Source organism: Punica granatum, chromosome 3 (genome assembly GCF_007655135.1).
Source record: "Punica granatum isolate Tunisia-2019 chromosome 3, ASM765513v2, whole genome shotgun sequence".
Classification (NCBI taxonomy): Eukaryota; Viridiplantae; Streptophyta; class Magnoliopsida; order Myrtales; family Lythraceae; genus Punica; species Punica granatum.
The window spans coordinates 13,009,518-13,021,809 of NC_045129.1; the positions used below are offsets into that span (position 1 = coordinate 13,009,518).

A 12,292-nucleotide genomic window follows, 5' to 3' on the forward strand; every position below is an offset into this window, starting at 1 on the left:
AAAGATTGACAGAACAGTTACATGTTTGGTTGAAGTAATTGGGGATCTGTGTTGTTCTGGAAGTGAAAGTTTGGTTTGAAAGCGTTGGTCTCCTCTTTACTTAGATTTGGTTCGGTTTGGTGAGGGAGACGGGAAGGAAGTGCTATGTGTAACAGAGAGACGACAAAGAGATGCTGTGTAGTGTAAGAGAGACTAACTCAAGGCGCAAGAAAAAGGAATGTACCTTAATAAAGTTGTGATCACAAACAAAGTTAACTCCCTTTAACAGTCTGAAGCTCGGACACGTCTGGTCGCGGCAAGAGATGGAGGGGAGCACTGAGAGCCTTGTGGCCGCTCGTGACTTCCTGAGCAGCGGCATAGAGCAGTCGAGGGCTCTTGGCCTCGAACTGGATAGGACTGGCCAGAGGCTGGGAGAAATGATCCTGCGGCTCCCCTCTCTCGAGTCCGAGCTTGGGCCCATCCCCCGCAGAATGTGTGCGACTCTTTCCATCGAGGACCGTGTGGACAGCGGGATTCGCCCTGCCAATGCAGTCCTGCAGGTCTTTAATGCAGTTCGTGAGCTCGAGGCCTCACTGTCCCTGACCCCGGCTTCCGACCTGCCCACTTACCTCTCGATCCTGAGGAATCTGGAGCAGGCCCTGAAGTTCCTCGGAAACAGCTGCCAGCTTGCAATCCAGTGGTTGCAGGGAGTGGCCGAGTTCCTTGAAGAGAACGGAATGGCGAGTGAACGTTTAGTTTCAAATGTGAATAAGTCTCTGATTATCCTCCAGGAATTGGAAGGAACCGAGGAGCGCGCCCGCCGCAATGGAGGGGTCATGCACGACGCTTTCAGAAAAATGGAAGCCGAGCTTGAGCGGCTTCTTAAAGAAAACTCCATCCCTTTCGGGTTAAATTCCTCTGATGAGGACTATGAGAAGACGTTTCCCAAGCCTGTGATACAGCATCTGCAAGCAATCATTGAGAGGCTAAGTGCAAACAGGAGGCTCGAGAAATGCGTATCCGTATATGTTGATGTCCGTAGCACGAATGCGAGAGAATGCTTAGAGCCCCTCGAATTGGATTACCTAAACGAGCCATTTGAAGATGTGCAGAACATCGAGGCTCAGATAAGGAAGTGGAGTGAGGACTTGAAGTTCGCAGTGAAGGCTCTCTTCCAGCACGAGTATGGCCTCTGCAACAAGATCTTTGAGCAGCAGGGGACGAAAATCTCATTGAGGTGCTTTGCCGAGATAGCTTCCAGGTCGGGAATCTTCACGTTTCTCCAGTTTGGAATGAGAGTCACAGACAGCAAGAAGAGCCCCAACAAGCTGCTAAACCTTTTGGACATTTTCTTGATTTTGGATGATCTTCGGGTAGACTTTACTCGGCTTTTCGGGGGGGAAGCCTGCGAGAAAATTCAGGCCATGACGAGGCATCTAGTCAAGAGAGTCGTGGAAGGATCTTGGGAGATATTTTGGGAACTGACCTATCAAGTCGAACTGCAGAGGCAGAGCCCACCTCCGTCAGATGGAAGTGTGCCGAGGCTTGTGAGCTTTGTGACCGAGTATTGCAATCGGCTTTTGAGCGATGTTTATAGGCCGACTCTACTACAGATAATGGTCATTCACCAGAGCTGGAAACAGGAGAAATACCAGGAAGGACTGTTCACGAATCAGATTTACAATGTGGTCAAGGAGATCGGGTTGAACTTGGATACGTGGGCCAAGGCCTATCACGATCAGTCCCTGTCCTGCCTCTTCATGATGAACAACCACCGCCATTTCAGTGATCTCAGGGGCACGAAGCTTGGGGACATGATGGGAGACTCCTGGGTGAGGGCTCACCAACAGTTCAGGGACTACTATGCTGCGCTGTACGTGAAGGAGAGCTGGGAGAAGATCTCGGCTCCACTGAGGGAAAATTCTGCCCGTGTCTCATTCCATGACGCGAGGAAGAAGCTTGTGTCCTTCAACAAGGCTCTTGAGGAAACCTACAAGAAGCAGTCCGATTGGAGCGTGACTGATGTGAAGTTGAGGGAGAAGGTAAGGGCAAGTGTGATGGAAGCTGTTCTTCCAGCTTACCAGGATTACTTGCAAATTTACAGGACCATGCTCGATGGATACGCCTGTTGGAGAGATGAGATCAAGTATTCTGTACAGGAACTAGAGAAGATGATTGGATCCCTCTTTGAGACGAAGATGAGGAAGCTCGAGACTGGCACGAGATACCACGCAATTGATGATTTGCCCAATGTTTTGACTAACAATCAGTACTCTTTGACACTCACTGCTGCATGATTTCATTTCTGGTGCTGCTCGCGTCCCTGAACGGCAGGAAGGAAAATCTGTACAATCTGGGATGCATCTGCCTGTTAATTTTCAATCTATGTTCTGTCAAATTATCATGTAGATATCGTTCCTGCGTCCTCTTGAGATCTGTCACTGTAAATTCTGGTAAAAGATTGCTTTTATGCAGTTTCGTTTTAATAGTTCTTATTTCATCAGGTGCAATGCTTTTACTAAAATTATTCACCATTACCAATGGATGTATTTTGGAAGGGAATTTAGAAAAGCACACCAAGAGACTGAGTTCAAAATTCCGTGATTTTCATCGTCATTTGCAGAACTGTTACATTCTGCCAAGATACAATCACTAATGAAATTGAACATAATGAAGCTTTCCGAGCAAAGATAACCCACCCTGAAGGGGAGAGATTTTTTTTTTCTGTGAATTGATCACCCAGTACAATCAAATGCAGGAGTCTGCAAAATTCATACAACTAAATGTTTTCTTGAGTTAACACTAAGGCAAAAAATCCATGAAAAGGAGAATAAACCTACGGGGACCATCTTCTCTTCATGATATCTGCTTGAGTTGCTTCACCTTCTCAAAATCGGGAACCTGGAAATGCTTTTCAACCTCCCAGGCCAGTTGAGACATACAATTGAACGACGATTTTGCTCCCTTCTCGTCTGTAACTTCTCTGGGAAAAGGGATGCGGACCTCGAAAATACCTCTCTCAGATGAAGATATTCTAACATCAAAGCCTAATCGGTCAACCCATATCACCTTCGCCTCCGAGACCTGCAAATCAAGATGAAATCCCTCGGACTATGGAAATAACAAACTATTCAAAACCTTAACCTTTCCGAATTTGTAAGCCAAAACAATGGGAGCAAATGCTTTGAGGGTGGAGATAGAAATATAACCATTGAAAAACCTACCAGGAAATCCAAGTCAACATATACATTGCAGAAGCGGTGAACATCATCCATATTATTAGTGTTTATCACATTCACGATACTCTCTGCAGAGTCCCGAAGAGGATCAGGACTTGCACTTTTATATTCTGACGATGAGACCCATATGCCATCCTGGGAAAAAGGTCAATTTTCTCCTCATAAAGCCCCACCAAAATGAATCATCTCTATGATGATTGTAAAGAACAAAATAAGTAGAAGAAACTGCAAACAATTAAATATACCTCCTTAAAGTCCTCTATCTGAAGAACCCGTTCTACAGCAACATAATATAAGAGGTCTTCTTCTACTTCCTCCCCAAACCTCTTTGTCCATGCTGAACGAAGCCTCTGAAGCAAAATGTTGATCGATTTCCCCCCAGTTAGAATGACAAATTTGTTATTTCGCAAAGGCATATGCAAACTGTCAGAAGAAACAGCATATGAAGAAATAGTTTTAAACCTTCGATGGAAAAAGAAAGGCATTTTTCAATACTGGATCAGCACAGTTCATATGAAGCCAACCGAGATCCTGTTTAAGGTTCATTTTTCCAAACTTAATACATTCCTTGAATCAGTGGACCGACCCAAGTAAACTGATCCCCTCTGAGTCCACTCCATTTCTAAATAGAGAACTGAATTCTGTATCGATTTTGTTCCTGCAGAAATGGCTCTGCTATATGCAACAATTTGACATGGAATCACCCATTAATCTCATCTGTAGAATGTCAACACAGACACTTCACCAACAATCAAGATAGTCACTTCAAATCATGTAGAAAATCAAAGCGCATATAAATTTCCAGAAAAAGGGATCCTCATCATACAACAAGGAGTAAATGTAAAACTTCTCATGGCCCAATGCAGCATAAACATGGATTCATTCTAATGGAGACCCAGGGAACTGCACAACTGTTTTTGCAGAGCCACTTGCTGACTGCTCTACTTACATATATGCCACTGATGAACAGCTCCAATGCAGAAGCTTATAAATCTCAAATTTTTAAGCTAAAGCAGACACCATCACCTTCTCAACAACTCCAAGTAATCTCAGAAACCGAAACTTGAGTATGTCACTCTTACCATTAAAAACATCCTGTCTTCCGGCTTCACGATGCAGCCCTGAATCGTGCACTGCGGAGTCCTCAACCCACATTGCTCTAACTGAGTCGACAAGAACTTATACAATCAGACTGACACATCAATCTCTAAATTCAAAAGCACAATTTGAAAAAATTCCCATAAATGATTGCGATTGAGGAACCTGAACGTTAAGGCTAGACCTCCGGTCAACTGGGAACTGACCGTCGGAGCCGTTCAAGCACAGAACCGGAGTCCCATTGGGGTCAACGGCAAACCGGACGCCGACGCCGAGAGGCCAACCGTCTTCAGTCAACGTCGAGAGGGTGCCTTTGGAGGACAATTCCATGATTGTCCTCGAGACCTCGGCCGGAAATGGCTTCACACTCGACAACGCCACATGGGTTCTCTCCTCGGTGGCAGCCGAGCATTTGATGGCCTCGAAGGGGGTCCTAGTCCGGAAAGAGACCGACTTTTGGGGGGAGAATCCGTTTCTGGATGTGGGTTTTGAGAGGGAGGGGGAAGGGGACAGGTGGGTCGTCGTCAGGGATTGAGCTTGGAGCAGCATCGAAACGGAACTAAGCTTCAATGGCAGCAGAGGACAGAGCCAGGCAAGTGGATTGGGTTTGAGACTGTTCAAGAGGACAGTTGGGAGGAGATCAACGAAAAAGCAAAGAGAGAAAAGCGAGATGAATGATGATGATGATGATGATGATAACAGATCGACTGGAAGAGGGGAGTGTCGAGAGTGTGTGTGAAGTTGGGCTTCGATTGATTGGTGGTCCGACTGGTCGGACGGTGGTCGTTTGAGGGTAATTTTGTCTGGTGCAGTCTTCCGGAAAACGACGCAGTATCAGTGGCTTTGTCCACTTTCACAGTTGTGGCTTTCTTTTATTTCTTTTCTTTTATTATTATTATTATTATTATTATTATTATTATTACTATTAATTGAATTTTTGAACCTCCACCTTGATAAGAGGAAGATATATAAGGCCAAAATATTAAACAGGATAGGAATTGAGATGGAGTCAAATTGAGAAGAGACTAGTTTGTCTTCTTATTGGGATAGAAGACTTGAATGTTTCGACTTGAAAAATTAATAATGACTTAGTTCTTTATGAAGAATTTGTTTGTTCTTTATTTAGTTGTGAAGTATCGACTAATTTCGATAGAGAAGAGAGTCTTGTTCAAGTTATTACTCGTAGTTTGGAGTGGTGTATTCTCGACACTCCTTTATATTTATTTTATATAAATTTGGATTCTACAATTTATTCTTAGTAGATGCAATCTCGTGTTTATAGGTTTTTTAGGGGGAAAAAAACTATATAACATAATCTTACGATCTTTAAAACCAAAGGGAAAGTGAGCCACGGTTTTTGAAGATGAAGACCGTGGATTAAACTGCAGTTTAAAAATTGCTTTCCCTGCAGATCTGAAATTGCAGGAGAAAGTTTCCTTTCTTGCAATTTGTAGACTGCAAGGAGAAATTGCTTTCCCTACATTTTTCAAGCTCCAGCAAAAGATACCTTTTAAATTGCTTTCGGTCGTAAATATATATTGCAAAAATAAAAGTAAAAATATATATATAAATAAGTGAAAAATAATTTAATAAAGTTTTAACATTAGTAAGAATAAAATGTTATGAAATATTAACTTAAAAAGATAATGTTTAATGGGGCTCAATGAATTTCAATTCCAATAAATGACTCTTAATTTCAATAATCTAACCACTTTATTCCACGTCTACATATTATGTTATGTTATGTTATGTTATACTATACTATACTACACTATACTTCCACCAAAAAAAATACAAGTATAGTTTCCAAAAAAAAGGTAGAGTTTTAGAATTATTCACTTCTACTTTGATTAGTAGGATCATAATTATTACTATTCACATCCCGTAATCCACATATTTTAAATTTTATTTAGCTTACAATTTTACAAAATAAAAAGTATCATAGATTAAGTGAAGGGTAATTTGATAATGTTTAGCGTATAATAGAGAGTAAAATTAAAATAAGAAATAGATTTTTATATGGTAACTTTCACCAAAAGTAAATCTGATTCGTAAAATTAATTTTGAAGTGTGGTAGATAAAACTTTGTTATTGGTGTTATAAAATTCATTCAATTTTAAACTTAGGTAACAAACTTAGTGTAGCAGCTAAAATGTACTAATAATTATTTATTTCTTTAATTTCATAAACTCACAAAACATATTAATTTCTTTTGGATCTATAGTTTATAAAATATACTATATGAAATTTGGTAATTAAGTTGTATATTTGTAAAGCTTAAGGATCAAATCTTACTTTAAATTTCAAAAAGTTTTTATATAAAAATCAACTACGCAACACACGGCCAAAGAAAACAAGTACTGATATAGAAGGAGTATCACGGACAAGAGGAGCGGAGGTAGAAAAAACTTCAATAGCACACCCCATCCTTCAAAGATTACAGAGGAGAGAGAATCGGGGAAGTTTTAGGATATTTGTAAACAATTAAAGGACCAATTTATTGACTATCAATCTATATAAATAATAAGAGTCAACCGCGATGCCTTGCTTGGAATGTGTCACGTAGGACGAAATATGTTTTTGATTCCAAGACTTTTTAAGTCGCCATCAATAGAGACGTGACACTTGGTGCGATATTGCATCACCACCTCTATACTAAAAGCCAAAAAGATTGAACTCATGAAATATCTTATTAAACAAAAGAAAATCTTAAATAATAGATTTATAATATATTAAATTTTATTATTTAGGTAATATAGAGTCTGGCAGTAGTACATGAAATTTCGTATATTATTCAATGTTATTTTTTGTTGTATAAATAAAATAAAATATATTCATTTTGAGATTTTTCAAAGAGAGAAATGATATTATTTGATATTGGGTTAAGTACTTAGATTGCGCAACGTATCAAGATAATAGATGCATGCATGAAATACTGCATAAGAATAAAGAAAACTCATTTTTGTAGAGGTTCTAACGAAAGAATTTCTAATAGTAATTTTGTATCGAACAGTTCTAGCCCATGCATGTGCATGCCTATTTAACTAGTTAAAAGGAATAGATTCTTATTATAATCTATTCTTTAGGGGTTCTAGTCGAAAATATACTCTTAAGTTATCAACTCAACAAAAAGGGCAAAAAGATCAACATGTTTACGTAAAACTGACAAACCCTTAGCTCATGGCTGATCGTCCTTTCGACTGCACGAAGAATTTAACCATAAATCAAAGATTCGTGTTATTCATCCATTTTTACATTAATATTTCATAAATACATTGTCACTAATCTGCGTATATAGTATGTAGAATATCAAGAAGACATTTTTTGCATTCAATGTATGTAGGATGTCGATAAGTTTTCTCAAGTACTGAATAAAACCATTTCAAATATTTGATTTTTTTTCAAATTCAATGTTTCAGCATCCTATAAATAAAAGATTTAAAAATTCATCTTATGCATCATCTTACAATTCAATATAGTTTTTCCAACACCTTAATCTTTACACGACATCTATCACTCTTCGCATATATATATATAGTACATGACCATTATCTCTTAGTATATGTGTTATTCGCATTTTCTTAATAGTAAAGTAAATATTTTCTTATTAACATGACTTTCTCTTCTTCGACTCTTGCTCATAGTTTGTAATTTTTGTATTGTCTATTTAATAGAATATATAGCCTTTATTATTTTTTTGTCAATCAAAACTAATTGTATTTTTATATGTTGCTATCCTAATTCTATGTCATAAAAAACAATTTATGTATGTCTCGTGCAACGCACAGGCACAACACTAGTATAACATAAGTTCATTTAACTAAAAATGAAATATCAATTCACGTGGGGTTGAGGGTTATCAAATGGAGTGATTTGAGCAATTGAGGAAATCTTATCAGATTTGAGAGTTATCAAATGAAGCTCTCATATTTTGTGCCTCTGATTTTATTTTTTATATATAGTAAAAGATAGTAAAAGATATTTTGGATTCTATATCCATCCTATAATTTAGGAGGTAGTTATAAAATTAAAGTCCTTTTAAATCTTTGAAAATTGAAGCCCTTTTAAATCGAGGAAATCTTTGAGGGTTATCAAATGGAACTCTCGCATTTTGTACCTCTGATTTTATATTTTATATGTAATGAAAGATAATAAAAGATATTTTGGATTCTTTAACCATCATATAATTTAGTAGGTAGTTATAAAATTGAAGTCTTGCTTAATAATAGTATAAGATACTGTCATATTAAAAAGAATTCAGGGTATTACATTCAAAACATTTATTAAAAGGACTTATTCAAATAGTTTAACAAATGCCACAACTTCATTTGCATAAAAATAAATATTTTGGCCTGATTCGTGAAAGATGTCAGACTTATTTTGACCTTACTCAGAATTTTTTTTTAAAAAAAATCTCAGAAGCAAATCTTGCTAAGTACTTCTACATGCCAAAGCCCGTGGATAAAAATTATGTTCCATGAACCACCGAAAAAAAAACTTATGTTCCATGGTGGAAAAAGAAAAAACGAGACCAATATTTGCAACAAAACTGATACTGAACATTCATTGGCATTCGATCAGAGGATGATATTTTCCAAAATGAACCAAAATCATTGTCTTTAAAAAAAAAAAAATTTGAACTCTATGGTTTGAGTTACCCATCATTCAATTGCCACCATATTACCTTTCGCTACTGTAATTTGAAAAAACACGGCCGAAAATTCTAGGAAATAGAGCTATATAGCCTCTCATTCGTTCATGAATTTTGGACTAGTTGTCGAGTATAGTTAGGTTTTTCATGATATTTTTTGGTTAACTTCTCGTGCCAGTCCACATTCAGTTGTTTGGTATGTTAGTTATTTGTCAGTTTTAATCGTGGTCAATTAGATTATTAATCTATTGGTGTAGAAAGCAGCAAGTGACGAATTGGGAAAGTAATAATAGATTATTTCTTGATAAAACCCTCGCAGAATTTTCGATATTCGAAGGAAATTCTCCCTATTTACAAATCAGGAAACACCGTAGGGGAAAAAGGGGAATAGATTAGAAGAGCTTTCTGTTTGAGATTCTGAGCAAGTATTCCAACAAAGATCTTTCTCTTTTTATAAAGGGAACATCTGATCGAGACATACAAGTGTAGAGTCGGAGAGCGCAAAGAAGCCGGAGGGTGATCCGAGCACCGGACGACGGCGGAGGATAGTGATCGACAACAACAATCTCTTGGAAAAACACGGAGGAGCATCAACGATATTCAAGAGCCGGTTGGTAGCCTTGTTCTTATCTCTTGAATTTCTTTACCTTGGTTTTTTGAATACGATATTTAGAATGATGAGCTAATTTCTTTTCTAGGATCAAAAGGAACTCGACATGTAGTTAGTTTTATAATCGTCTCTTAAATTAATGAGCGATGAGGTTGATTTACTTCTTTTATTTTCCATTCTTAATGCTTGTAATTGCTTGATTACTAATTGTTTGATTTCATAATCTGAATGAACGCGAAAAAGGGAGTTTTAAGTTAAGATCATAGATAGAATAGCTGGCATTCGACTATGGTTTCGAGATGCTTTAGGGTGTGAAATGAATATTCTTACATATCTTAAGTAGCAAAATTAAGGTTGGACCTAGTTATTAACTGGTTTAATTTCAAATATGAATATATGAAAACTGGCTTGGATAAATAAAAGATAATCGAGAAATAATTAAGACCCTTATTTCAGTAAATTAATTAATAATAAGTAAATAGCGAGTTAAGGAAAGAGAGTGCCCGTAATTTTAATGAAATATTGGAGGAAGTTGTAATCCTACGTCGTCAACAAATACTTCATCACCCTTCTTAATTTTTATTGTTAAGTGGAATTAGATTTATTACTTAGTCACTCTTAGTAACTCGATTATTACTTACTTGTTAACTGGAATTAAATTTATTACTTCATCGCCCTTTACTCCATCACCCTTCTTAGTAACTCGATTATTCAATTTGCTTTGAAGCTATCTTAGGTCGCAAGAATTTCGATAATTAGCAGAATTTTTTTTAGTATAAGTTCTCATGAGAATAATGTTCGATTCATCACTTTATTACTTATTATAACCCATGGTTTCACTTTATTATCCGGATCTTGTCTTTTAAAATTTCTACAAGTACTGATATAGAGCAATTATAATTATAGATCAAGCTCTAAGTTTCATTATGTTTTATTTTATTTCATTTTATTTTTCTCTGCAGGTGCATAAAACGCACTTGTTAACTTGGATCTTGCGCATTTTGATCCCGTGATTGAAAGGACTTTCTGAAGACGCCAACGAGAGAGCGCGCATAACCAAACAATAGCCATGGCAGAGATCGAGTTGAATGAGCAGAATGGCCCGGAAGAACGGGCTGAGCAATCCAGACCCATGAGTTACTATTTCGTTCCACGCATTGAGGCCGGTCGATCGAGTATTCAAGCGCCGGTAATCGAGGCGGATAACTTTGAGATCGACCGATGTCTTATTGAGATCATCCAGAAATCCATTGTGTTCAGTGGTTTACTGAACGATGATCCCATTATACACCTGCATAAGTTCGTGGAAATATGCGATACGGTTAGGTAGGACGGCGTATCCTCAGATGCGGTCTGGCTGAGGCTTTTTACATTCTCCCCGAAGGATAGGGCCAAAGCTTGGCTTTATTCCATGCCGGCTGGGTCAATTACCATATGTACTCAATTCGAAAAAAAGTTTATGGCCAAGTACTTCCCACCACCATTGGCAATAAAGATGAGGAAAGACATCATAAACTTCACACCACACTAGTTCGAGTCATTGGCAGAAGCATGGGAGAGGTTCAAACAATTGCAGAGAAGACGTGCTAGGACGGTCTTCCCCGGTGGATGAAGTTGCATTCATTCTATTACGGCCTAATAGAGCACAGTCGTATCACTCCTGATGCAGCGACAGGAGGCGATTTGATGAGTAAGACAGTCAATGAAGCATATGAGCTCTTGGAGCAGATGACTCAGGACAACTATCAATGCCCGTCTGAGACAATGAACCTGACAAGTGAAGCTACTGTACGCGAGCTTGATGTGATGGCATCACTTCATGCATAATTAGCAGTATTGAACAAGAAATGCGATGCTTTGAACATTAAAGCCATCCAAGTTATACCTTTGATCGAGAACAGTGGAGAGGAGTATCTGACCGAGCAATGTACGATGAACATGGAAGCAGCAAATTATCATATTGGCAATCAAAGGAATAACCAGTTTGCCCACATCTATAATTCCCAGTTGGAAGGATCACCCGAACTTCTCATGGAGCAACAAGCAAAGCAGGACTCTCAGGAGCAGGAGCGAGTCAAGTACCCGAATTTGCAACACAACCTTGAGTTTCGGCTCCTGATAAGAAGCCTGACTTTGACGAGGTCATGATGCAGTATGCTGCAAAAATTGATGCACTCATTAGAACTCAGAACAGTTGCATTCAGAGTCAAGCAGCATCACTCAAGGCGTTGGAACTTAGAGTGGGTCAAATTGAAGGAGCGACGAATGACAGACCGCAATGGATGTCACCGATGGATGTCGCCGAGTAGGGATGACAATGGGTTTGTGTGAGCGGGTTTTTCACCTGCCTGAAATCCTGGTAGGTAATTAAAGGTTTTGTTTATTGAACCGTGGAACGGGTTTGGTATAATTAGAAGTTAAAATCCGATTGAGAAGGGTTCAAGATTTTGTTTTAGAACCCATCCCAAACCTGTTAAGAGTGAAATTACTAAATTATCATATTGACTAAATTATTTTACTGAATTTTGGTTTGTCTTCTTTATTATAGTTGCTGGAGAATAGGTCGCTTTGATGCATCGGAAGAAGATGTGGAGGAAGATTTAGAGATTTCGAATACCTAAGGTGTTTTGATATTTGATCAAAATAGTTTTCTCTTTATATTTAATAATTGAATCCTTCTTGTTACCTTGGAAAAATTGTGCAAATATGACGTTA

General features: G+C 38.2%; 2 protein-coding genes and 1 long non-coding RNA gene across 3 annotated transcripts; 2 read left to right on the forward strand and 1 right to left on the reverse strand.

The window, feature by feature from the left end:
- Window positions 1-265: 265 nt before the first annotated feature.
- Window positions 266-2,474, forward strand: LOC116201449 (exocyst complex component EXO70A1-like). Its single transcript, XM_031532695.1, has one exon. It carries the CDS (start codon window positions 303-305, stop codon window positions 2,274-2,276), a length of 1,974 nt encoding a protein of 657 aa, XP_031388555.1. The 5' UTR covers window positions 266-302; the 3' UTR covers window positions 2,277-2,474.
- Window positions 2,475-2,656: 182 nt separating this feature from the next.
- Window positions 2,657-5,088, reverse strand: LOC116201450 (glutamyl-tRNA reductase-binding protein, chloroplastic). The gene is made up of 5 exons (XM_031532697.1): window positions 4,482-5,088; window positions 4,301-4,381; window positions 3,464-3,568; window positions 3,204-3,353; window positions 2,657-3,063 (listed from the first exon to the last, which is right to left on the reverse strand). Exons 1-5 carry the CDS (start codon window positions 4,863-4,865, stop codon window positions 2,836-2,838), a joined length of 948 nt encoding a protein of 315 aa, XP_031388557.1. The 5' UTR covers window positions 4,866-5,088; the 3' UTR covers window positions 2,657-2,835.
- Window positions 5,089-9,261: 4,173 nt separating this feature from the next.
- Window positions 9,262-12,100, forward strand: LOC116200010. The gene is made up of 2 exons (XR_004155641.1): window positions 9,262-9,577; window positions 10,540-12,100. It is a non-coding gene; the product is annotated as an uncharacterized LOC116200010 (long non-coding RNA).
- The last annotated feature ends 192 nt before the right edge of the window (window positions 12,101-12,292 follow it).

Coding starts and splice junctions, on each gene's coding strand:
- LOC116201450 (XM_031532697.1), bottom strand. CDS start 4,865: ATGCTGCTCCAAGCTCAATCCCTGACGACGACCCACCTGTCCCCTTCC. Junction 3,354..3,463: donor AGATAGAGGACTTTAAGGAG/GTATATTTAATT, acceptor CCTTTTTCCCAG/GATGGCATATGGGTCTCATC. Junction 3,064..3,203: donor ATGTTGACTTGGATTTCCTG/GTAGGTTTTTCA, acceptor CTTGATTTGCAG/GTCTCGGAGGCGAAGGTGAT.
- LOC116201449 (XM_031532695.1), top strand. CDS start 303: ATGGAGGGGAGCACTGAGAGCCTTGTGGCCGCTCGTGACTTCCTGAGC.